Source organism: Notolepis coatsorum (assembly GCF_963971535.1).
Source record: "Notolepis coatsorum genome assembly, chromosome: 4".
In the NCBI taxonomy this organism is placed as follows: Eukaryota; Metazoa; Chordata; class Actinopteri; order Aulopiformes; family Paralepididae; genus Notolepis; species Notolepis coatsorum.
Window position 1 is genome coordinate 94070427 of NC_140168.1, and position 27606 is coordinate 94098032.

General features: G+C 45.0%; 1 protein-coding gene across 1 annotated transcript in view; it reads right to left on the reverse strand.

Moving 5' to 3' along the window:
- Positions 1 to 10986: 10986 nt before the first annotated feature.
- The window catches only part of poc1bl (POC1 centriolar protein homolog B (Chlamydomonas), like), a 157444-nt gene continuing 140824 nt past the window's right edge, over positions 10987 to 27606 (reverse strand). The window contains exons 10-11 of the mRNA XM_084312583.1: positions 19858 to 20010; positions 10987 to 15520 (exon numbers count right to left, since the gene is read on the reverse strand). Coding sequence (XP_084168709.1) covers positions 15389 to 15520; positions 19858 to 20010 — 285 coding nt within the window. The 3' untranslated portion in view covers positions 10987 to 15388. The remainder of the gene's footprint in view (positions 15521 to 19857; positions 20011 to 27606) is intronic.

Genomic DNA, 27606 nt, shown 5'->3' on the forward strand with positions numbered 1-27606 from the left:
AGGTTCAATAATAATTTCTTCCCCAAGGCCATACAACTGCTCAACTCCAACTCCTCCTAAATTTACCCCATGCTGTTATGTTTATCTGGTTTCTGTTACATGGTACCTTGATGTCTGTATATTTTTTCGTACTGTACTGTTCCGTCATGTATATGTTCTAGGTGGTGTTTTCTGTACTGTACTGTTCCATGTGTCCTTTATGTTTTCTGTGGGTATTGTCGCAGCTACCACCTGCACCGTGCTTGAATTCCACCGGCCTGGCCGTGTGGCAATAAAAGGAACTTGAACTTGAAGGCCATCTCCATCACCCTAAAATAAATTGCCCAGTGTGCACTCATTAAGACCACTCGTAAAGTAGTAGCCTTTGAATTTTAAAGAATCAGTTTCCTGATGAATTGAAAATGGGGGACCCTTATGTAAACAAGACAAAAGTCTTTTTCTGGTCTTCATCCTCTTATCAGTTGTTTGTATTGAGCCGTACTGTATTGTACCCACTCTGCAATCTGTTAATACAGTTTTCAATCAATCAATCAGCCTAACCAGTTAATCACAGTGATTGTGGTGCAATGACGAGTAAACACAGGTATTTGAAAACATTCACATTAAATTAATGACCCCTCTGAGATAATTAAAAGGAAACAAGATAATCCTGGCTCCTGAGGGGTGGTGGTGGTGGCCACCTGTAGGCCGCTGTATTTGGATACTAGAGTGGTTTGTTTTCCTACCAGTAGATGGAGCTAAATCATTTAGAATACTTACCTCGTCTGGCAGAGGAGTACCCAGAATAGTTTAACTGTGGTACCATAGATGCACAACATTAAGTTAGATCCATATATCTACTCCATGCTGTTGCACAAAACCACAATACAGCAAAAAGCTCACATAATGGAAGAATGAGATAGAGCCAAGCACTCAACTGCTTTGACACTTAATTAAACAGACACCAAAACTATACCTAGGATCAATACTAGCTAGGTTCAAAACTACCTAGGATCAATACTACCTAGGATCAATACTACCTAGGGTCAAAACTACCTAGGGTCAATACTACCTAGGATCAATACTACCTATGATCAATACTACCTAGGATCAATACTACCTAGGATCAATACTACCTATGATTAATACTACCTAGGATCAATACTACCTAGGATCAATACTACCTAGGATTAATACTACCTAGGATCAATACTACCTAGGATTAATACTACCTAGGGACAAAACTACCCAGGATTAATACTACCTATGATTAATACTACCTAGGATCAATACTAGCTAGGGTCAAAACTACCTAGGATCAATACTACCTAGGATCAAAACTACCTAGGATCAATACTACCTAGGATCAAAACTAGCTAGGGTCAATACTACCTAGGATCAATACTAGCTAGGGTCAATACTACCTAGGATCAATACTACCTAGGATCAATACTACCTAGGATCAAAACTACCTAGGATCAATACTACCTAGGATCAAAACTACCTAGGATCAAAACTACCTAGGATCAATACTACCTAGGATCAAGGGCTATTAAAGATACTGAATTTAATTTGCTTCATTTTAACTATCTGATGCGACATACCAACTGCAGCTGATTCTACAACAGCTATCACACTGTGTGGTGGGAAATATATGTTTCATCCTATTACATAATTTGTACAGCTTACTGGGCATGTTCATAGCTCTGTCTAAATACAGTATTCTCCGTACAGCCTTGACTAGTTAATATAGTTCACTAGTATACAGCTGACACTAGGGCGACAGTCTTAACAGTGTTCTTAAAACAACGACCAAGGCTCAGGACAGCTTGACTTAGATATGACACGCCAAGAAGAATCACATCTTGTTCTTTTCTTGTTGTTAGTCTTCATATTAGTCTTGTGTGAGACACGACAAAATCCCTAAACCCATCTTTTGTTTTCATTTTCTCATCTTTGTTTTCATTCGGGCAAGAGCTGCTTGTTAACAGTGTTCTTAAAACAACGGCCAAGGACAGCTTGACTTGATTGATTGATTGGAAATTGTGCACACTGAAAACGGATGGGTCAATTCTATAACCCAATTTCTTGGTTCATCGTGTTGGGTCAAAATGCTGGGTTAATTCTCTGAGCATAACCATTATTTGGGTTATTGAGATTTTATTTTGACCCAATTTTGACCCAATTTGTGAGTTATAATAATAAGACATAACCCGTGTGTTGGGTCAGAGAGCTGGGTGTTTCCGCCTGGATCTGCAAAGCTACACCCCTCCCCCACTGGGAATCGTACAAGCCTTATGTTACTCCAGTCAGTCAGACGGTCACGTTCACGAACTTCATGTTCACAGTCACGGTCAACAAACCCTCTTCACAGAATAGACTTCACTGACTCAAGGTAAGATCTCGTTTCGTTACCACAGTATTTATATCTCAACCCATCCATTGTGCCTATAGAGTCAATTTAACCATGCACTGTGAACGTTGTGGAACTAAATTAGCTAGCTCTTCACAGCTAGTCTGTAGCTAGTGGCTAGCTGGGACTCGTTACCTAGCTAGCTAGCTAGCCACCGTAAGTTGCAATTTAGCTACTCATTTCTATAATCGGTTAATCTCTAACCTTGTAAAAATATGTGGTAAGTAACCTCTATTAATAAATAAGCCACACGACACGACACATAAATCGTTACCGTTCAAGCTTGCTACCGAAAGTGACCAAGTCTATGAGTATTAGTTAGGCACAAAGGTTCTGGCTAGTAGCTAGGCCTAGTTAGCCAGTACTAGTACTAACATTACTGTTATTGCTATACCACAGGGATAGAAAAAAAAATAGATTTTCGGGGGCTTTTTTCTATTATTTCGGGGGATATGCATTTTTATGATGAAAATTAACATCAAAATTATTAAACATTTACCAATTCCATTTTGTGGCTGCGGCTGTCTTGGTGGCGCAAAGCGCTGTATTTTTTGTTTACAGTCTTCGTCCCTATGTTTGATAACGTAATGTTAATGTCTCCATAATATAGGGCTCTACGCTAACCTTTTTCCCAAGGATCACATGTGCTCCTAAATACAATTTTACACAAATAAATTTAGGAGCACAGTAAAAATTGTTCAAGTAACAGAGTTTATTAACAAACTATTTATTACATGCATATTATACTGTGCGTGTGCATAGGGCCAAACATCTGTGCAAATAGCACATACCACCAAAATCACACATTGACCCATGCCTACTAGACGCAAAGGATATCGGTTGTCAAGCTGCTTTTGTATGTTGTAGTGTTGTCACAATACCAACATTTTGACTTTGATACAGATATGAAAGGTAATGGAATATATTATTAGATGACAGAACATGGAACATTCATTCATTTATTAAATAAATATTAGTAACCTATACATAATAAAAAAGACTATGTGCCATTTTAAATAGAATTGAGCTGAATTCAATGAATTTGAACCATTTCCATATCCATTACGAGTCGAAATTCTCCGCTCTCTCTAAAGCAATGTATGTCTGTCTGTGTCTGACTCAGCTTTGGTCCAATCACATTCCCCCACCCACAGTCTGCGCGACCTGCACTTCTCTCACCTGGGGCAGTGTAGCGCATAATGTTTATATATATATATCTATTGTGTAGCGGGGCTCCGTCATCTCGAGTCTATTACACTTAAGTAACTTACTCTCATGCTCGCACACACGCACGCTCTCTCTCATGCTCGAGACGCACACGCACGCTTGAGTCGCACACACACGCTCTCTCACACACTCGCTCTCCGCTCTCATTTCAACTCCGCTTCTCATGCTCGCTCGCTCACACACAAGCGAAAAAAAGCACTACTGAGTTTGTAATCTTCACTCGTCTCGCACATTATGCGAGTAAATGATTTTTCCTGTTCGCACACATATTTTTAGGGGCAAATGCCAGTGAAATGCTCGCACTGTAGAGCATATATAGTTATATATATAATTAGTAAACTGTCTGGGGCATTTTTTGACCCCCTTAACTGATTTTCGAGGGCATTTGGTAAATCTTTTATGGCATTTTGCCCCAAGCCCCCCTTAATTTCGAACCCTGCTATACCAGATTAACTGGAGACTATCTATAGCTGTGTAACGTTATATGATTGATATCTTTATTAACCATGTGTGTAATAAAGCTGTTGTCCTCTCAATGCGGCGACATAGTTGGTTGGCTAGCTAGCTAGCTACATACTGTGATTTAGCGCTGTAGAGGCAGAAACCGACTTGGTGGATTTATATATTATTATATTATTATTATAATATATATATTATATTATATATTAGAACCATGCACTGTTTAGACTGTCTTATTTATGTTTGGACACTAGAGGGCTCACCACCCATTACAGCCCACTCCTATAAATAGCCAAGGTGATCACTGGAATCTTGTGCACCTGCCGAGGTTTTACCTTCAAACGCTACTGTCTCACTGTTGGAACTGCTACTGTCTCACTGTTGGAACTGCTACTGTTTTACTGTTGGAACCACACGGAGCAATTGACGACTGTTCTGTTTAACCCTTAATTCACTTTAATTTACCCTTGGACAACAATAAACCCTGTAAACCGTAAGAGGAGCAACTGTGGACATTCAATTCATTCAACATCTACAACTTTGGTACAGCGTGAAAAGGCACAATAGCAGGTGCATCGTGGACGACTGTCAGCACACAGAGGAATGACAGTCGGCCACTACAAGCGCCATTTTGAGGTCGACATTTTCCATCATCTCTCTAATGTCCCGCGATTCCGGCATCAATTTACAACATCCTATACTAAATTAAGCAGTAGACTGCGGAAGCCAGACATGTGGTGAGGCTTTTTACACCTGAATTCAGTGCTAAATATTCTAGGCTGCTATGTCGGCTAGTACTTGGCCTATCGTTCACACGTGGCTGAGTACTTGGGCATGAGGCATTAATTAATTGCAGATGTGTTCATTTCCACATTGCTTTCTGTTTTGTTTCAGGCCAGTGTTGATGGACAGCTTTGTCACAGAAAAGCTAATTCAGTGGCAATTGAATTTTTACTTTCTTGACCGTGAAAATGTTTGCATGACTAAGTAAGCAGTATTGTTCAGTAGGGTTTCAACTAGGGATGGGTACCGAATTCGGTACTTTTGAGGTACCGAACCGAAACACGTCGGTACTACCGAGTATCGATTCAAGTGAGATTTTTTTTTACCTTTTTTATTTTCATGTCAACGTTCACACGCACAATATATGCTTACCTAGGATTTGACTTGATTCAACAACAAAGCAGTCAGAGCAACGGCAAGCCGAAAACGGTCGAAATTGTAGTTATTTGAAATTTGGATTTTTTTTTACGACTGAGGTAGGTAAATTAAATTTGTTGAGACTAAAGTACCGGAAAAAAGGTACCGGTATCGATTCACAGGTACCGGTACCGTATCGGTTCAAATGTGAAAGGTACCCATCCCTAGTTTCAACACGCATGCATGCACACACACATTATTCTGTTCTTCATCTTGGTTCTCATCCTGTTCTTGTCCTACATTTACATTTAGTCATTTAGCTGACGCTTTTATCCAAAGAGACTTACAAGTTCTGTACCAAGTCATCAGGAAGGTCCTGGTCTCTGGTCCTGCCAGCCTGGTCCTGTGTTGGAGTTTGCTGCCACTGGATGGTACTGAAATTACTGTAAAAGCATTTTTGTTTTCCGTCTTTGTCTTTCAGATCACGATATCGATGAGGAGGCGTTTCAACTTTTAGATGACGAAACAATCCGGAACCTCATCCCCAAAATAGGCCCCCGGCTCAAGTTCTCAAAACTTTACAGAGAATTTGTAAGTGATCACTTAGTTAAGAGTTCTAACATATCGAGGCAGATGGCGTATACATGCTTTAAATGCAAAAGGCTAATTCCTGGTGATGCCAAGTCTCTCTTTTCACATTTACGAGTAGCACACAATATAAACGCTTCATCCACTTATTTCCAATGTTGTGAGGGAGTTTGTAGCAGAACATTTTCTTTCATTCGGTCTTACAGAAAGCACTTGCAAGGAGAACATAACAACAACCAGGCCCTGGCAACCTCTAGTTAAATCCTCCAGTTACCCTGAATGCATTTCTCACTTAGACTCTGACATGAGCATGGGCACTAGCAGCACAAGCACTTATTATTATTCTTTTTGATCTTTTCCCTCCTCCGTTTTTCTCCCATCCCAATGTTAGTCGTTATGCCAATTTCCAATCCCCTTCCTGGTCGCTGTGCACCTACCCCCTACAGTCGGTCTGGGAGAGTGGAGGCTATCACATGCTTCCTCCGACACACGTCTAGCCAATCAACCGCTTCTTTTCACCTGGCAGCGCGGACTCTCACTGAGAGGGTGTAACGTGTGAAAGGATCACACTACCGTCCTTAGATCCTTTCCTCGCTGAGCCGGCGCCCCGACCGAACTGTAGGAGACACTGCCAATTGTGTTAGTATGAACGACCAGCCAAGATGGTAGCAACGCAGAGAGCTGGGCTCGAACCCAGCGTCTCCTGCGTTGGTGGCGAGTGCCTTGCCCACTACACCACCTAGCCGCCCAGCACAAGCACTTTTTGATGTCCACACGCCGTGACATGTATGCAACAACAAGCGTAATAAATGTTTGAAGTGAAATGTATTCTATGCCTGGGTGTGAATCTGTTCTTTTCATTGATTTCAGCACATGTTATACCTTTCAATCAAGCATCTGTGCCAACCTAATTGCTGTGTCCATCTGTTGGTCAATCTTTGTCAATCTAGCTCACAAGATGGCTGCTGTGAATAGGGTCCATTTGACCCTTTTGATGTAACCCAAGATTCAGTCAAATCAACTATTTTGACCCTTAAAATGGGTCGTTGGTATAACCCAATATGGGGTCAAATCAACTTGGAGGTTGGGTTATTTTTACCCTTAAATTGGGTCGTGACTCGTTGGTATAACCCAATATGGGGTCAAATCAAGTTGGAGGTTGGGTTATTTTGACCCTTAAATTGGGTCATTGGTATAACCCAAGACAGGATCAAATCAACTTGGAGGGTGGGTTATTTTGACCCTTAAAATGGGTCGTTAATATAACCCAAGACAGGGTCAAATCAACTTGGAGGTTGGGTTATTTTGACCCTTAAATTGGGTCATTGGTATAACCCAATATGGGGTCAAAACAACTTTGAGGTTGGGTTATTTTTACCCTTCAAATGGGTAGTTTATTTGACCCAAGTTATGGGTCAAATAAAATAACTAATAATAATGGGTCAAATTAACCCACGCACTGGTCGGCCCTTTTTGACCAATGAATTGGGTCAAAAATAACCCAAATTGGGTCAAATTTGACCCATCCGTTTTTAGTGTGTATTAAGATTGCAGAATGGGTTTCGAGTGATTGATTGAAAACTTAGATTGCAGAATGGGTACAATACAGTACGGCTCAATACACACAATTGTTAAGGGGATGCAGACCAGAGAAAGACTTTCGTCTCGTTTACATCAGGGTAATCATCGGTGCTCTTTGAGAGCGGTTTTGAAGGTGGGTATGGATTCAAAAATGTTTACGGCTGTGGGTAGGGCGTTCCACATTGATGTGGCATTATTGTGTTTGAGCCGAATCTGGGTTGAACATGATTTGTGGAACTCCCTCTGGTGTTGTGGTCTTGGTATTCACTGACCTTTGGGAAGTATTTCGACATGTACATGGGTTTGATTGATTGACATTTTATTAACAGATTGCAGAATGGGTACAATACAGTACAGCTCAATACACACAATTGTTAAGGGGATACAGACCAGAGACTTTCGTCTCGTTTACATCAGGGTCCCCCATTTTCAATTCATCATAACATATATGATATACATGACATACAGATACAGTACTGCTACATCTATACATTTATGACATACCCAGATTTACAAATACAGTACCGTTTGTGATACAAAAAGAGTCTAAAAAAGAGAGTATATACAGGGTATCTTAGTCAGTGGTGTAGTGAATCTTGTAGACCAGGCCCATTGCAAGTTGCTGTACTGTGTCGTCTACTCTAAGCCATCCTAGGTTGTCAAAATGGGCAGGGGTGAGGTGGGTTCTAGGAGTAAGGCCCAGCAGTAGTCTGACCAGTTTGTTCTGTGATGTTTGTAGTCTTGTTTTTAGTGCCTTTGAGGTGCTTTGGTACCATGAGTTGCATGCATAGTCGTAGTACCCTTGAATGAGTGCTCCTGTTAAGAGTCTTCAGGGTATTCTTGTTTACCAGAGAGGAGATCCGGTACAAGAATCTAGTTCGTTGGTTGCCATTTTGTCACAGGAAAGATTTGCCTCTAGGATGGAACCCAGGTATGTAATTCCATCTTTCTTTGTGACAATATTGTCACCCACTGTAACAGAGAAGCGGTTGGTCTTGCTGAGTTTGTTATTTGATCCAAAGAGAATGGACTCCGTTTTACCGAGGTGTAATGATAGTTTGTTATCAGCGAGCCAGGCACAGATTCTGCCGAGTTCAGAGCTGAGGGCTTTTTCAACCTGCAACTTGTCCTTGTCAGAGACCAGCTGAGTCATCCGCGAACAGGAACAAGTTGCAGTCACAAGCTGATGACATGTCATTTGCATAAATTAGGAAACAGTAACAGTCCTAGTATGCTTCCTTGTGGAACACCACAGCTCACTGGGAGGGGGGGGGGGGGGGGGGGTAGGGTACCGTTTACCTCCACTGTCTGTTCTCTCCCCTCCTGGTAGGATTGCATCCAGCTCACTGATAAATTATCAAAACAAATTGCTTTTAGCTTGTCAATCAGAATGGAGTGATTGTCAGTGTCGATTGTCGAAAGCCTTTTGGCAAATGGCCGCAAAAAGGACTAAAACCACGTTCTGTAGTGAGCAGTCTTCGGCTCCTATGTGTACGATGTTTTGATTGTTTGGAATGAGGACCACGTGGGACTCGACCGCATACAAAATACATTCGATAAGAATGTGACTCTTAATGTGGAGCAACAAAGTGAAAACCTTTTAAACTCATTAAATTACATTCCAATTCAACATAATCCCTTTGAGCTTCTCCGACCGCTAAGGGGGAGAGGTTTGCTGTGAAACCTTATTACACTGGAATATCTCCACACGTGAGTGTGTCTCGCGTTAAGAAGATACGTTTCAGAGCAAATAGAGAAGGCATGTCAGTGGAGTGGGATGTTCTGAAGCCAGATTGGAATTCGTATTCGATTTTTTTCCACAAGGTACTTTTCGACCTGTTCGTAGACAATTATTTTTTCCATGACTTTCGAGATGGAGGTAAGAATAGAAACAGGGCGGTAGTAGCCTGGGTCTAATTTGCTGCCTTTTTTGTGCAGGGGGGGTCACTCTCGCAATTTTGAAGTCTTTGGGGACGTGTCCCTGTTTTATGGGGAGGTTTATTATGTGTGTGATGACTTCTGAGTCTCTGAGGAATTTGGAGGGGATATTGTCAAGGCCAGTGGCCTTGTTAGGTTGGAGGGCGCTCAGAGTACCTCAACTGTTGTTACCATTTCAAGTTTGAAGTCGTCTTTGCGGACCCCTAGGTTTTTGTAGATGTGTTCTACCCCAAAATGCCCTGAGTGGGAGGGTAGTTTATTAGCCAGTGTTGTGGCTATGTTTGTAAAGAAAATGTTTAAGTATTTGGCCTGTGATGAGTCTTTATGTTTATGTTTGTAAATCTGGTTTACAATACAGTACAGCTCAATACACACAATTGTTAACACATTCGGGGCCAACCACGGACATGTCCGTGTTTCAGATCCAACGGTTGAGGGCCAACCACGGATATGTCTGTGGCAAGGTTGTTTTGGCTTTTATTCTATTTGAATATCCTACTCAATGTCACCGAGCGGCACTGCAGATTTACCCTACTCTTGGAATTCGGAAAAGTGCATTACCGGCCAGATCCTCATAGGGGCGCTGTCTCAATGCAGTGTTACCTGTTAGAGACCAGTGTTTTAAAAAAAAAAAAAATTATGAATGGATTTTTCTGTTAGCCTACAGTATAGCTAGCTATGCGTGTAGCCGATCGCCTGAAATACTTTTTGGGATGATGAATTCAGTATGCAGTAAAGGATTATAGCATCAGCCAATGGACATATGGGTCTACCAGATGGCGATCGATAACTGGGAAATCCTTTTTGCAGTCCAACCGGCCACAGGTAAGAGCTATTTGACGTCAATTACAGCCCAATCTGGCCTTGTTTTGATAGCCATCCACCAGGTCAGCGAATTAGGCTACTGAGGCTAATGCCGTTATTGGTAATCAATAATCAGAAACGATGTCCCCCGCCCCCACCCCTTTCATGCATTCATGGTGGACCATGATACCGATCAAATGCATTTTGATTTTTATCTCTAGCTTGTCTATGGCCGAAACACCATTCGATTTAACGTTATTAGCTTAGCGCCCTGTATCTCGTGTTCCAAGAAATATCCCAGAACATTCTGCTATAACGTTCATATTCAAGACGCTATAAAATGGGAACGTATTGATGAAAAAAGTATTTGTTTAAGGCATATTGAAGGGACGGTTTATAGTGTCAATTGACAATGAGAATGGACAATAATCTAAAGTATAGATTTAGCTCTACAAACAGCCTCATGCACAATGAAACCTTATTATGATATGCTGGCCGTATAGAGTGGGGCCCGTCTAATCCCTGTGGCCGTCAATGTGGGATGCAGACCAGAGAAAGACTTTTGTCTTGTTTATATCAGGGTCCCCCATTTTCAATTCATAACATTCATCACATACACGACATACAGATATACAGTACTGTACTACCTTAACTGACTTAGATATGACACGTCCAAGAAGAATCACATCTTGTTATTTTCTTGTTAGTCTTCATACCAGTCTTGTGTGAGACATGACAAAACCCCCATCTTTTGTTTTCATTTTTCAAGTCTGACCAGAGCTTTTTCTCACTTTCTGGTCAGACGCTCGTGTTTAGACTTGTGTCTGATTGTAAACTGAGGATACTTTTCTGTGGCCACAGAAATAAAACTATTCTTTTTATAAAATTTGACTCATCTGAATTTCCTGGCTCATTTAAAATATTCCACAACTGTATTTTAGGAGAACATAAAAAAGGACAACTTGCATCTTTGTTAGTTTTTTTTAATCGTTCAATCATTTTGATTACTGATCTTACAATCACAAAACATCCACCCGATTCCAATCACCCCCTTCTTCAAATCAATCAACCAACAACATCCCTTGTGCTTTTATCAGTAGTTTCAAAGATGCTCAATCCAAGTTTGCATTGTCCCATTTCAAGGTCCCTTTAAAACCAGGCATTATTTACAAAGGCAAAATACAAAACGGAAGGTATTTCAAGCCATGGTGTTGAGTCATTTTTTAAATGATCAACCATCCATCGACTAGTATGAATATTTCATATTCATAGGTGCAAATGGCCGCAAAAAGGACTAAAACCACGTTCTGTAGTGAGCAGTCTTCGGCAAAACAGCTGTTACTCGAGAGCTCCCATGTGTACGATGTTTTGATTGTTTGGAATGAGGACTCGACCGCATACAAAGTACATTCGATAAGAACGTGACTCTTAATGTGGAGCAACAAAGTGAAGACCGTTTTAAACTCATTAAATTACATTCCAATTCAACATAATCCCTTTGAGCTTCTCCGACCGCTAAGGGGGAGAGGTTCGCTGTGAAACCTTATTACACTGGAATATCTCCACACGTGAGCGTGTCCCGCATTAAGAAGATACGTTTCGGAGCAAATTCAAACAAAAAAACGACACAAAAAAGAAAATCGCACACACTGTAGGCCTGTCCCCGATTAAGGATTTGTATAGTCGACTTTGATTGGCCAAAATTTGCCGATAGTCGACTGGCAGTTGGGGGTGCTTAATGTCTGATTTAATGTCGGTCTTAAGTTAAATAAGACATTAAGCACCCCCCCCCCCCCCCCCCCACAGCCCAAATGGAATGATTGGGCATTCGACTACGGCTCCTTTCGATTGATTAGTCGACCATTCGACTAGTCGAGGTCAGCCCTAACACACTGTAGCTTTTACAAGCACTTCAATGGCAGTTATGAAGGCATCGTGCTTCAAAGTCCCCCCCTACACAAGGTCCTTCGGTCCCAGCGGAGAGGGAACCACCGATGAGGGTCTTCAGAGGATAGAAAGAAGCGAGTTAGTGCTTATTGTTTCAAGTACTGGGAGACGGAATGACAAGGAATGCATTTTAGAGGCGAGTTCTGGCCGACCAGGTGAGACTGAGCCGGGTTTAAGTGAACCTAGCCGCTGTGCAATGGTGGACGAAGTACACAGTTCCTCTATTACTCAAGTAAAAATAGAAATACTCGGATAAAAGAGTACTCTGGTAAAAGTCAAAGTCCTCCATTCAAATTCTACTTAAGTAAAAGTAGAGAAGTATTTGCTATTGAATGTAGTTAAGTATCTAAAGTAAAAGTACACATTCTACATGATGTTTGTGTATCCATTGACCTCTAAAAGTTATGTTAAAGTGGTATGTGGTCCAGTTATGCTGCTCTGATTAAAGGTCATGTTAAAGTGGTATGTGGTCCAGTTATGCTGCTCTGATTAAAGGTTATGTTAAAGTGGTAAGTGGTCCAGTTATGCTGCTCTGATTAAAGGTTATGTTAAAGTGGTATGTGGTCCAGTTATGCTGCTCTGATTAAAGGTGATGTTAAAGTGGTATGTGGTCCAGTTATGCTGCTCTGCTCTTGAAGTCGACAGGCTTCAAATGTTAAAGTATATCTTCATAAATGTTTTATTTTGTATATATTATGTTTTCTATGCTAAATACATTTCTTCAAAGTAACTAGTAATTGGATGGGTTCAGATAAATGTAGTGGAGTAAAAAAGTATAAAGTTCCCTAAAATGAAAATACTCACATAAAGTACAAGGAGCTCTAAATTGTACTTCAAGTACAGTACTTGAGTAAAAAATACTTAGTTACTTTCCACCACTGCCATTGTGGAACAGAGGTGGGTATTGAATGAGGCAATGGCTGCTGCATCTCATTCTCCCATTACTGATGACAGCTAGGGGGGGGGGGGGGGGGGGGGGGGGTCAGTGTTGGGGGGTCAATCCCCTCTCGATTCATTCAATTTGACACGTCGATGAGACACTTCCCAAATTATTTTACTACTGAAAGAGCACTATCATTATGATTTATTCCTAAAAAACGGTTCAGATAATGACCGTCGTCTCCTGCTTAAAATGTTTTTCAGTGCTTTTAACCCTTTCCCTGCCACACGACAGAAGGTTAACCCTTTACTATCACACAATCCGCGGAGCTAATGATGCTAATGATGGAGCATCGCCGTCGGTTGTGTGATAGTAAAGGGCTAACCTTCTGTATTGTCACAGTGAAAGGGTTAACCGGCTGTCGTGTGGCAGTGAAAGGGCTAATGACGCCGGCCGAAATCGACTGAACCGAAAGCGAAGTAAACCAGACCCCCCTCCGGGATTAAAGAGGGGTTGCCCTCCTCCCTTCATGTCACGGTGTTGGAAGTGAGACGGAGCGCGCCCAAATGCACACAACAGGCACAGTTTTCAGGCACAGAACTACCATTAGGCTGATAAAAAAGGCACAGTAGTGGATTAATATTTCTAAAGGCTGTTTAATCTCACAGCGCCAGGTGGAAGACTAGGCCCATACAACACTCGCAGCGCAGGGAGTGACGTCTCGCTAAACCTACTCCTCTCGGGGCAAATTGCACTTTGCACAAAATGCTGAACGCTCTGCTCATGACACACAGACGCTGCTGAACACAAAAGAGGTGTGTTGGGAGTCGAGGAGCAGAAGAGCGTGACGGCAATGTGTCTCACCCTCCACGTCTCTCTCTCTCTCTCCTCCCGCATGACGGCAATGTGTCTCACCCTCCGTGTGTCTCTCTCTCCTCCCACATGACGGCAACGCGTCTCACCCTCCACGTCTCTCTCTCTCTCCTCCCACATGACGGCAACGCGGCTCACCCTCCACGAGTCGCTCTCTCTCTCCTCCCACATGACGGGACACGCCGGTTCACGGTCCCTCGCTCGGAGAACATTCTTCATTCTCTTATCCCGGGTAGGCAAATATTGAAAAAAGAGCCGTAACCGTTTCAGAACTCCCGGAAAACAGTGAAAATATATATATATATATAGTTTTTGCAACATTTCATCACCCCCCCCCCAAGTTATCAAAAGATCCATTACAGAAACATTCTGTAGTGCAAGGTGATATAACATCTGGAAAAGGTATAAAGGTCCTCGTTTTAAAAGGCACTTGTTGTTGGATGTGCTTGACAGTCAAAAAACATAATTTCTATTGTATCATCGTTAATTACAACTTGCCCTCGGTAACGATCTCATTAACTATAATGTGTTGTGTAGTGTTATCTCTGATGTGTTGTTGATGTCATGTCATAATAATAATAATAATAATAATAATAATAATAATAATAATAATAATAATAATAATAATAATAATAATAATAATAATAATAATAATAATATAATAAAAAAAAAAAAAAAAAACGATTCTCAGCATTTTCAAGTCCTAACAGAAAGAGAGAAAAAAATTGATAAAAGTATAAAGTAAAAACATAAATATTGACACTTTCAGGCGAGGCACGTGAACGGACGATAAAGCTCATCTTCAGCTTGGTCTCTCTTCACAACAAGACCATAGAACTCTTCTCTCGCACACATTCGTCCCTCTTCCCACTGGGGTCTAGTAAAGCTCCGGATCGGTCTCGTAAAAAACCTCCGGATCGGTCTCGTTATAAAACTCTGGTTTGGTCTAAGTGTTTCTCTCAGCGCCAGATCTCCATTCGCTAGTCGTTCCCCGGACCGTGCGCGGAGAGCAGCGGAGCGACAAAGACCACTTCCACCGAGGTAAAGTGCACTTAAAGTCAAAGAAGGCCACTTGAAGTTTTCCCCATTAATTCCCCCTTTGTCTTTGTCGTCTTCGTCTTCGTCTTCTTCTTCTTCTTCTTCTTCTTCTTCGTCTTCTTCTCCTTCTTCTTCGGTGGTGTAGTCGAGAGTAGCATGGGTACACAGAGGAAGCCTACCCACCTCTTGTCTTTCTGGGTACAACGAGACTTGGCACCCAGGATTCTGCTGACCGGAGCGAGCGACCCACGGGTTTGCCCTTTAGAACGCTGATCCCAGGTCAGACCCAGGTGTTGTTACACGGGTGACTAACACCATTGTAACGGAGAAGCCCTGGTCACAGTACACCCGTCTTACCTAATCTCAGTATGGTAGACCGGCTTTTCAGTCCAATTCCGTCGCCGGGGAAACGGCTCGAGTTTACTTCCTGTGGGCTACAGGAAATAAGGCCAGAGTGTTTATGTTGTTTAAGTTAGAAAAGGTCAATACCACCCCCACCCCCACATCCTCCTCCTCCTCCTCTACCACTCAAACTTCCACTGCTGGTGTCCGTCCCCAGGAGTGCACCTCCTCATCTGGACATCGGTGCGCCCCTCCGGCTGTCTGTAGGCCGTCGCGCACATGTCCGAGTGAGGGTGGTAGATGGTCCCGTCCTGTGGGAATTAAACACGCAACGGTTCACTTTCAAATAAAGAGTCCTATCAACCAGTGGTGGAAAGTAACTAAGTATTTTAACTCAAGTACTGTAGTGTGGTAGTGAAAGGGTTAACCTTCTGTAGTGTGGTAGTGAAAGGTTAACCGTCTGTAGTGTGGTAGTGAAAGGTTAACCTTCTGTAGTGTGGTAGTGAAAGGTTAACCTTCTGTAGTGTGGTAGTGAAAGATTAAGCGTCTGTAGTGTGGTAGTGAAAGGCTAACCTTCTGTACTGTGGTAGTGAAAGGTTAAGCGTCTGTAGTGTGGTAGTGAAAGGTTAACCGTCTGTAGTGTGGTAGTGAAAGGTTAACTGTCTGTAGTGTGGTAGTGAAAGGTTAAGCGTCTGTAGTGTGGTAGTGAAAGGTTAAGCGTCTGTAGTGTGGTAGTGAAAGGTTAACCTTCTGTAGTGTGGTAGTGAAAGGGTTAACCTTCTGTAGTGTGGTAGTGAAAGGTTAAGCGTCTGTAGTGTGGTAGTGAAATGTTAACCTTCTGTAGTGTGGTAGTGAAAGGGTTAACCTTCTGTAGTGTGGTAGTGAAAGGTTAACCATCTGTAGTGTGGTAGTGAAAGGGTTAACCTGCTGTAGTGTGTTAGTGAAAGGGTTAACCGTCTGTAGTGTGGTAGTGAAAGGTTAACCGTCTGTAGTGTGGTAGTGAAAGGTTAACCTTCTGTAGTGTGGTAGTAAAAGGTTAACCTTCTGTAGTGTGGTAGTGAAAGGTTAACCTTCTGTAGTGTGGTAGTGAAAGGTTAACCGTCTGTAGTGTGGTAGTGAAAGGTTAACCGTCTGTAGTGTGGTAGTGAGAGGTTAACCTTCTGTAGTGTGGTAGTGAAAGGTTAACCTTCTGTAGTGTGGTAGTGAAAGGTTAACCTTCTGTAGTGTGGTAGTGAAAGGTTAACCGTCTGTAGTGTGGTAGTGAAAGGTTAAGCGTCTGTAGTGTGGTAGTGAAAGGTTAAGCGTCTGTAGTGTGGTAGTGAAAGGTTAACCTTCTGTAGTGTGGTAGTGAAAGGTTAACCGTCTGTAGTGTGGTAGTGAAAGGTTAAGCGTCTGTAGTGTGGTAGTGAAAGGTTAAGCGGCTGTAGTGTGGTAGTGAAAGGTTAACCTTCTGTAGTGTGGTAGTAAAAGGTTAACCTTCTGTAGTGTGGTAGTGAAAGGTTAACCTTCTGTAGTGTGGTAGTGAAAGGTTAACCGTCTGTAGTGTGGTAGTGAAAGGTTAACCGTCTGTAGTGTGGTAGTGAAAGGTTAACCTTCTGTAGTGTGGTAGTGAAAGGTTAACCTTCTGTAGTGTGGTAGTGAAAGGTTAACCTTCTGTAGTGTGGTAGTGAAAGGTTAACCGTCTGTAGTGTGGTAGTGAAAGGTTAAGCGTCTGTAGTGTGGTAGTGAAAGGTTAAAGGAAAACTCCAACATTTTGGGAAATTAGCTTATTTAACATCTTCCCTGGAGTTAGACAAGAAGATACATACCTTTTTTGTCTCTGTGCGTGCATTTAGCTTTGGGAACAGTAGCTCCGTTAGCGTAGCTTAGCTTCATCACTGGAAGTGGGGCGGTGCAATAGCCTGACGTTCCCTACAGAGTCCTACAGTCACGAAATACAATCAAAATACAACTCCAAAACGTTCCTGTAAACATGTTGTGACCTGTGTATTTACCACATGGAGAAATAAAAAATAATTGAATTCGACAATTACGTTTTCTAAGCAAATATATTCGGAAAAATGTTTTGCCTAACCACTCGTCTCTGGGCGCAGTCAGTGATTTCAACGTGAAGCCGTGTTTGTTGATATTCTCATTAATTCAAAGGATCCGAACCGATTGAAGTTTATGGATACCATGACTTAAAATCCTCTTACCTTGACGATTAAAAGCCTCCCCAATTTAGAAAACAGTAATCCAATGGCTGGTATTGATAATATAATACTAACTACTGCACGGAGCTAACCGGAGCTAACACAGAACCGGACGGTCACTAAAGCAAATATAATGACTTCCTTTCTGGGGGTTTTCAAAATAAAAGAGCGACGTCTATAGCAGCGGAAAACGTTTATTTTGTACATTATCTAACGTTAACACGAACCTAAACTAACTTTAGGTTAGTTGTAACGTTAGTTTAGGTTTGTGTTAACGTTAGATAATGTACAAAATAAACGTTTTCCGCTGCTATAGACGTCGCTCTTTTATTTTGAAAACCCCCAGAAAGGAAGTCATTATATTTGCTTTAGTGACCGTCTGGTTCGTGTGAACACTTAAGGCAACGCACTTGTGCTTCCGCATTGCTCCGATTGGCCAGCGCTCTCCCTTCGTGAATCGCAGCAGCTCTACGCACCGAGCGTAGACGCGTCACTCGTTGCAGGCTCTCCAGAAAAACACAAAGCCGCCATCTTTAATGCGTCACATAGGTCGCATAGGTAATATTAATAGGTTGCCGCGGCATTATGCATTCGTAATCCTCCCTACATAATAACCACGCAGGTTAATCAAGCAACGCTCGCACAATACCTAGCTTAATAATAAGTAGGCAATTGGCACAAGTGTAAATTATACATTCGTCACTCAGTTTTAACATCGATGGTTAGCTCAACTCGTTCGTCAGCTTGCTGTGGAGCCTATGGTCAGTTGGTGACAAGTTCGAATCACTTCTATTATTATTATTATTATTATTTTTTACGTTTAATTAATTTATCATCTCTCTATATAAACGTAACTAGCTATTCATATCAATCGAAATAACGTTAATCTCCGCGAGCCTTCAGAGCTGCTCTTATTTGTAAGTAAAAGAAAAAGGAGTTTTTCATTGTTCAAGAGTGGATATGTTGCAGGAAAAAAATTAAGTGATTCGAACTTGTCACCAGCTGACCATAGGCTCCACAGCAAGCTGACGAATGAGTTGAGCTAACCGTCGATGTTAAAACTGAGTGACGAATGTAGTGGGGAGTGTAAACAGTGATTCAACCCCCCTCAATGTACAGTGATTCAAACCCATAACTTTACGCGAAATAACAGCATATAACGTTATGAATAAAACGCGAAATAACAGCATATAATGTTATGTTATACAACGATAACGTTTATGAGTGAATCTGGTAGAGTGAATCTGGTAGTTGTTTTGATAAATATGTACATTCCGCCGATTAACATTACATTTCCGCGAGTAGGTCGCTTAACATTACAAGGCTCGCTTGCGTTACGGGCGTGCGGGCGAAAACGAGCGTAGCGTCACGTGGGGTCAGTGGGCCAATCAGAGCAATGCGGAAGCACAAGTGTGTTGCCTTAAGTGTTCACGTGTCCGGTTCTGTGTTAGCTCCGGTTAGCTCCGTGCAGTAGTTAGTATTATATTATCAATACCAGCCATTGGATTACTGTTTTCTAAATTGGGGAGGCTTTTAATCGTCAAGGTAAGAGGATTTTAAGTCATGGTATCCATAAACTTCAATCGGTTCGGATCCTTTGAATGAATGAGAATATCAACAAACACGGCTTCACGTTGAAATCACTGACTGCGCCCAGAGATGAGTGGTTAGGCAAAAAATAGTTCAGAGTATATTTGCTTAGAAAACGTAATTGTCGAATTCAATTATTTTTTATTTCTCCATGTGGTAAATACACAGGTCACAACATGTTTACAGGAACGTTTTGGAGTTGTATTTGGATTGTATTTCGTGACTGTAGGACTCTGTAGGGAACGTCAGGCTATTGCACCGCCCCACTTCCAGTGATGAAGCTAAGCTACGCTAACGGAGCTACTGTTCCCAAAGCTAAATGCACGCACAGAGACAAAAAAGGTACCGGTATGTATCTTCTTGTCTAACTCCAGGGAAGATGTTAAATAAGCTAATTTCCCAAAATGTTGGAGTTTTCCTCTAAGCGTCTGTAGTGTGGTAGTAAAAGGTTAACCTTCTGTAGTGTGGTAGTGAAAGGTTAACCTTCTGTAGTGTGGTAGTAAAAGGTTAAGTGTCTGTAGTGTGGTAGTGAAAGGTTAACCTTCTGTAGTGTGGTAGTGAAAGGTTAACCTTCTGTAGTGTGGTAGTGAAAGGTTAACCTTCTGTAGTGTGGTAGTGAAAGGTTAACCTTCTGTAGTGTGGTAGTGAAAGGTTAACCTTCTGTAGTGTCGTAGTGAAAGGTTAACCTTCTGTAGTGTGGTAGTGAAAGGTTAACCTTCTGTAGTGTGGTAGTGAAAGGTTAACCATCTGTAGTGTGGTAGTGAAAGGTTAACCTTCTGTAGTGTGGTAGTGAAAGGTTAACCATCTGTAGTGTGGTAGTGAAAGGTTAACGTTCTGTAGTGTGGTAGTGAAAGCGTGTCACTCACGTCTCTGAACTCCCAGATGAGTGGGGGGGGCCTGGGCTCGTGGTCGTGGGGGCAGTGCTTCATCCCGATGGAGGTCTGTCCCTCGGGGACCTCGGCGCAGAGCTCCGTCACGGAGTTGAACCGGATCTCCTTCCGGGTCGTGTACTCAAAGTACTGTCAGGTCGCACAGGAGAGAAGACAGGCACTGGTTACATTAAGTTTAAATCAAATCAAATCAAATGTATTTGTAAGGCCCGACAACACACGTTAATGTCCCCATGGGCCGGACACGTCTTCTTTAAACAAGTCGAGAAGAAACATCACAATAAACCAAGAACAAAACATAAAACACCATGAAATCCAAAATAAAATGTAAAATAAATGAATGCAACACTCCCAGACATACCCCACGCAAAGGTAAGGAAAAACTCACTAAAAACCTCGCAATAGGGAAAAAGCACCACAGGCGATGTGGAGGAGAGGAACCTTAGAAGGGCCGTTCAAGGGGGGGGGGTCTCCCTTCTTAGATGTCGGTGATAGCAGTGTTGCAATAAAACAGGCGAAACAGTTGGTAAGTATGTACATACGTGTAATGAAACACAAATAAGTACAACTGGGCTACATAACACTTTGAAAGATTGAAAATAGAGCGGATGACGGATCCATTTGAGGTAGTTCATCCGAAAATCACATTTTGAACTTTTTTGTGCCTCATTGTCTGCATTTTTACTTCATTGTACTTAGGTTGTATATTGTTGGGACTATTTATTCCTCTTTTACTTACTTTTATTTTACTGTATGAAGCACATTCTCAGGGGGCTCATACAGAACCAAGCATTTCACTGTAATGTACTTTATACGTGACAAATAAAAGCAAACTTGAAAATCCTAGTAATTCAAAGATTGGTTTTGAATCCATGTTTTGGCTGACGCGCATTTGTTACCCGGTATAATCCTCTCTCTCTCTCTCTCTCTCTCTCTCTCTCTCTCTCTGTTTTATATTCAGAAGCATAATTATATATATTTATATACATATCTTTCAAGAAGCAAAATAGAACAGGGATACCTCAGGGGTTTTCTACTAGGTTTGCAGGACGTCTGTCGTTCCCTTTACTGTGTGGGATCAAGGCGCGTGTGTGTGTGTGTGTGTGTGTGTGTGTGTGTGTGTGTGTGTGTGTGTGTATGCAGAGTGATCACATCACTACAGACACAAGGCACTGGTCTTCTCAATGAGCTGGATGTGATGAAGACAACAACCCCCCCCCCAGGTGTCATTTCAACATCCTGCACAGTCAGGACAAAAGGCGCGATGCTCCCTTTAAACGGAGGGGCCAGGTAATCAATCTTTAAACGTCCCTCTCTCCGTGTCTCATACATCTTTCAGGGCCCGTAATGGTGGTTTTCTAATAAGGAGTCTCTCTCTGGGTCCGTGTGTCTGGGCTTAGAACTTATTTACCCAGTTCCCCCCGTTCCAGTCACTCTGCCCTGGGAGGCTCGTATATCTTTTAAACAGGCCCGGTTCCAGTGCGGGACGGGTCGGGGGGGACGGGTCGGGGGCCTTCAGGCGGGAGCCGTGGAAACGCTGATTTCTCAATGGGGGTAATCAGGAGGTCCAGGGTGGGGGGAAGGGCATCCAAGAGGAAGGTGCCTCCGTCTATTGTCACGAGCATTAAATATGTACGTCTTCACAGGACCAGACCGCTCTGCTGGCTGTTAAACCTGTCAATCAAACACACCTGTGTGGGTAGCGCAGCGGACTAAGCGCCTGCCTACCACCGCAGAGACACTGGTATCGAATCCAGCCGTCAGCGGTGCCTCCGGCTTGGTCGGTCGTCCATACTAAACACAATTGGCAGTGTCAGCGGGTGGGAAGCCGGTGGGGTGTGTATCCTGGTCGCTTGTAAACAGCGACTCCTACTGGTCGGTCGGGGCGCCTGCTCAGCGAAGAAGGGAACTGGGGGAGGTAGTGTGAGCCTCCCACGCGGTACGCTCCCCCAGTGAGAGTCCTCGCTGTCGGGTGGAAAAAGAAGCGGCTGGCTGCCTCCACATGTATCGGAGGAGACATGTGATAGTATCCATCAACCCTCCCTAGGCCGGCAAGTGGGGGGCAAGTGCGTGCAACGACCAGGAAGGGAGGGAAAGGAATTGGCATAACGACTAAATTGGGATGGGAGGAAAAATACAGAAAAAAGGGAGAAAAAGTAGATAAAAAAAAAAAGTGGTCGCCCGGTAATCAAAAGAAAAAGGTTCCCGGGCAGCGTAAACCCATAATTGTCAGGAGAGGAGAGAACCCGTTAACGTGAGAGAGGAGAGCCCGTTAACGTGAGAGAGGAGAGAGCCCGTTAACGTGAGAGAGGAGAGCCCGTTAACGTGAGAGGAGAGAGCCCGTTAACGTGAGAGGAGAGAGCCCGTTAACGTGAGAGAGGAGAGAGCCCGTTAACGTGAGACAGGAGAGAGCCCGTTAACGTGAGAGGAGAGAGCCCGTTAACGTGAGAGAGGAGAGAGCCCGTTAACGTGAGAGGAGCGAGCCCGTTAACGTGAGAGAGGAGAGAGCCCGTTAACGTGAGAGGAGAGAGCCCGTTAACGTGAGAGAGGAGAGCCCGTTAACGTGAGAGGAGCGAGCCCGTTAACGTGAGAGAGGAGAGAGCCCGTTAACGTGAGAGGAGCGAGCCCGTTAACGTGAGAGGAGAGAGCCCGTTAACGTGAGAGAGGAGAGCCCGTTAACGTGAGAGGAGCGAGCCCGTTAACGTGAGAGAGGAGAGCCCGTTAACGTGAGAGGAGCGAGCCCGTTAACGTGAGAGAGGAGAGAGCCCGTTAACGTGAGACAGGAGAGAGCCCGTTAACGTGAGAGAGGAGAGCCCGTTAACGTGAGAGAGGAGAGAGCCCGTTAACGTGAGACAGGAGAGAGCCCGTTAACGTGAGAGAGGAGAGCCCGTTAACGTGAGACAGGAGAGAGCCCGTTAACGTGAGACAGGAGAGCCCGTTAACGTGACAGGAGAGAGCCCGTTAACGTGAGAGAGGAGAGAGCCCTTTAACGTGAGAGAGGAGAGCCCGTTAACGTGAGAGAGGAGAGAGCCCGTTAACGTGAGAGAGGAGAGCCCGTTAACGTGAGAGAGGAGAGCCCGTTAACGTGAGAGAGGAGAGAGCCCGTTAACGTGAGAGAGGAGAGAGCCCGTTAACGTGAGAGAGGAGAGAGCCCGTTAACGTGAGAGAGGAGAGAGCCCGTTAACGTGAGAGAGGAGAGAGCCCGTTAACGTGAGAGGAGCGAGCCCGTTAACGTGAGAGAGGAGAGAGCCCGTTAACGTGAGAGAGGAGAGCCCGTTAACGTGAGAGAGGAGAGCCCGTTAACGTGAGAGGAGAGAGCCCGTTAACGTGAGACAGGAGAGCCCGTTAACGTGAGACAGGAGAGAGCCCGTTAACGTGAGAGGAGAGCCCGTTAACGTGAGAGGAGAGAGCCCGTTAACGTGAGACAGGAGAGCCCGTTAACGTGAGACAGGAGAGAGCCCGTTAACGTGAGAGGAGAGCCCGTTAACGTGAGAGAGGAGAGAGCCCGTTAACGTGAGAGGAGAGAGCCCGTTAACGTGAGAGAGGAGAGCCCGTTAACGTGAGAGGAGCGAGCCCGTTAACGTGAGAGAGGAGAGAGCCCGTTAACGTGAGAGAGGAGAGCCCGTTAACGTGAGAGGAGCGAGCCCGTTAACGTGAGAGAGGAGAGAGCCCGTTAACGTGAGAGAGGAGAGAGCCCGTTAACGTGAGAGGAGCGAGCTCGTTAACGTGAGAGAGGAGAGAGCCCGTTAACGTGAGACAGGAGAGAGCCCGTTAACGTGAGAGAGGAGAGCCCGTTAACGTGAGAGAGGAGAGAGCCCGTTAACGTGAGACAGGAGAGAGCCCGTTAACGTGAGAGAGGAGAGCCCGTTAACGTGAGACAGGAGAGAGCCCGTTAACGTGAGACAGGAGAGCCCGTTAACGTGACAGGAGAGAGCCCGTTAACGTGAGAGAGGAGAGAGCCCTTTAACGTGAGAGAGGAGAGCCCGTTAACGTGAGAGAGGAGAGAGCCCGTTAATGTGAGAGAGGAGAGCCCGTTAACGTGAGAGAGGAGAGCCCGTTAACGTGAGAGAGGAGAGAGCCCGTTAACGTGAGAGAGGAGAGAGCCCGTTAACGTGAGAGAGGAGAGAGCCCGTTAACGTGAGAGAGGAGAGAGCCCGTTAACGTGAGAGAGGAGAGAGCCCGTTAACGTGAGAGGAGCGAGCCCGTTAACGTGAGAGGAGAGAGCCCGTTAACGTGAGAGAGGAGAGAGCCCGTTAACGTGAGACAGGAGAGAGCCCGTTAACGTGAGAGAGGAGAGAGCCCGTTAACGTGAGAGAGGAGAGAGCCCGTTAACGTGAGACAGGAGAGAGCCCGTTAACGTGAGAGAGGAGAGAGCCCGTTAACGTGAGAGAGGAGAGAGCCCGTTAACGTGAGAGAGGAGAGAGCCCGTTAACGTGAGAGAGGAGAGAGCCCGTTAACGTGAGACAGGGGAGAGCCCGTTAACGTGAGAGAGGAGAGAGCCCGTTAACGTGAGACAGGAGAGAGCCCGTTAACGTGAGAGAGGAGAGCCCGTTAACGTGAGAGAGGAGAGAGCCCGTTAACGTGAGAGAGGAGAGAGCCTGTTAACGTGAGAGAGGAGAGCCCGTTAACGTGAGAGAGGAGAGCCCGTTAACGTGAGAGAGGAGAGCCCGTTAACGTGAGAGAGGAGAGAGTCCGTTAACGTGAGAGAGGAGAGAGCCCGTTAACGTGAGCGAGGAGAGAGCCCGTTAACGTGAGACAGGAGAGAGCCTGTTAACGTGAGAGAGGAGAGCCCGTTAACGTGAGAGAGGAGCGAGCCCGTTAACGTGAGAGAGGAGAGAGCCCGTTAACGTGAGACAGGAGAGAGCCCGTTAACGTGAGAGAGGAGAGCCCGTTAACGTGAGAGAGGAGAGAGCCCGTTAACGTGACAGGAGAGAGCCCGTTAACGTGAGAGAGGAGAGCCCGTTAACGTGAGACAGGAGAGAGCCCGTTAATGTGAGACAGGAGAGCCCGTTAACGTGACAGGAGAGAGCCCGTTAACGTGAGAGAGGAGAGAGCCCGTTAACGAGAGAGGAGAGAGCCCGTTAATGTGAGAGAGGAGAGCCCGTTAACGTGAGAGAGGAGAGCCCGTTAACGTGAGAGAGGAGAGAGCCCGTTAACGTGAGAGAGTAGAGAGCCCGTTAACGTGAGAGGAGAGAGCCCGTTAACGTGAGAGAGGAGAGAGCCCGTTAACGTGAGAGAGGAGAGAGCCCGTTAACGTGAGAGAGGAGAGAGCCCGTTAACGTGAGAGGAGCGAGCCCGTTAACGTGAGAGAGGAGAGAGCCCGTTAACGTGAGAGAGGAGAGCCCGTTAACGTGAGAGAGGAGAGCCCGTTAACGTGAGAGAGGAGAGAGCCCGTTAACGTGAGAGAGGAGAGAGCCCGTTAACGTGAGACAGGAGAGAGCCCGTTAACGTGAGAGAGGAGAGAGCCTGTTAACATGAGAGGAGAGCCCGTTAACGTGAGAGAGGAGAGAGCCCGTTAACGTGAGAGAGGAGAGAGCCCGTTAACGTGAGACAGGAGAGAGCCCGTTAACGTGAGAGGAGAGAGCCCGTTAACGTGAGAGAGGAGAGAGCCCGTTAACGTGAGACAGGAGAGAGCCCGTTAACGTGAGAGAGGAGAGCCCGTTAACGTGAGAGAGGAGAGAGCCCGTTAACGTGAGAGAGGAGAGAGCCCGTTAACGTGAGAGAGGAGAGCCCGTTAACGTGAGAGAGGAGAGAGCCCGTTAACGTGAGACAGGAGAGAGCCTGTTAACGTGAGAGGAGAGCCCGTTAACGTGAGAGAGGAGAGAGCCCGTTAACGTGAGAGAGGAGAGAGCCCGTTAACGTGAGAGAGGAGAGCCCGTTAACGTGAGACAGGAGAGAGCCCGTTAACGTGAGAGAGGAGAGAGCCCGTTAACGTGAGAGAGGAGAGAGCCCGTTAACGTGAGAGAGGAGAGCCCGTTAACGTGAGAGAGGAGAGAGCCCGTTAACGTGAGAGAGGAGAGAGCCCGTTAACGTGAGACAGGAGAGAGCCCGTTAACGTGAGAGAGGAGAGAGCCCGTTAACGTGAGAGGAGAGAGCCCGTTAACGTGAGAGAGGAGAGAGCCCGTTAATGTGAGAGAGGAGAGAGCCCGTTAACGTGAGAGAGCCCGTTAACGTGAGAGAGGAGAGAGCCCGTTAACGTGAGAGAGGAGAGAGCCCGTTAACGTGAGACAGGAGAGAGCCCGTTAACGTGAGAGAGGAGAGCCCGTTAACGTGAGAGGAGCGAGCCTGTTAACGTGAGAGAGGAGAGAGCCCGTTAACGTGAGAGAGGAGAGCCCGTTAACGTGAGAGGAGCGAGCCCGTTAACGTGAGAGAGGAGAGAGCTCGTTAACGTGAGAGGAGCGAGCCCGTTAACGTGAGAGAGGAGAGAGCCCGTTAACGTGAGAGAGGAGAGAGCCCGTTAACGTGAGAGCGAGCCCGTTAACGTGAGAGAGGAGCGAGCCCGTTAACGTGAGAGAGGAGAGAGCCCGTTAACGTGAGAGAGGAGAGAGCCCGTTAACGTGAGAGGAGCGAGCCCGTTAACGTGAGAGAGGAGAGAGCCCGTTAACGTGAGACAGGAGAGAGCCCGTTAACGTGAGAGAGGAGAGCCCGTTAACGTGAGCGAGCCGGGTACGTCGACCGGATGCCTGTTCCCAGGAGAGGCTCAGTGTTTTGCGTCACGCGTCAGACTGGATGAGACGGGAGAGCCTCGCTGCCCTCTCCTCTCCCCCTTATTTTAGTACAGGCTGTGGTCAGACGTGCTCTGCCCTCTCCTCTCCCCCTTATCTTAGTACAGGCTGTGGTTAGACGTGCCTGGCATGCTCAACTAATGGCAACTAACTAGAGGCTCCAATACATCCAGAGCAGCGCTGCTAGGATCCTGGTGAGAGAGTGCGTAAACACGACCACATCACACCCATCCTCCACTCACTGCACTGGCTCCCCATCACCACCCGGACTGAATACTAAATATCCCTTCTGAGGGGGGAAATCGATATGTAGTAGTATCGCGATACTTTGCATGGCGATACTGTATCGATACAGGGACACCAAGTATCGATATTTAAAATTTAATTATATTTTTTAGTATTTTTATTTTTTTTGTATAAGGAAGTTGCATTGTTCATTTCAATACCTGTAATAGTACAGTGGTCCACACACACACACGTGCATTCAGTTAAGTTGGAATATGACTGTAATACAAACAGTTCAGTTTGTCAGGTACATGCGACACAGATTACAGTGTTTACATCTGTCTGCTTGAGAAAATACCATGTTCTGCAATAAAAATGATTGAAGTGAGATGAACAGACTGAACTTTATTTTATTAGACAAAACATGTTGACAAAGTTTTACTTTGCATTTGAAAAAAGGTAATATATCGCAATACCAATATCGCAATACTCCGCATATCGCAATATATTTTGTATCGCAACACTATCGTATCGTGAGGCCTCTGGTGATTCCCACCCCTACTTCTGACCCATCAATGCATCCACGGAAATGCCCCCCCCCCCCCCCCCCCCCCTACCTCAAAGATCCTCACCCCAGAACCCTCCACCCGTAACCTTCGCTCCGCCAACACAAACCGCCTCCTTCCCCCCAGGACCAAGCTCCGCACCATGGGGGCGACCAGGCCTTCTGCTCGGCTGCTCCTCCTCGCCTGTGGAACGCCCTCCCTGACCACCT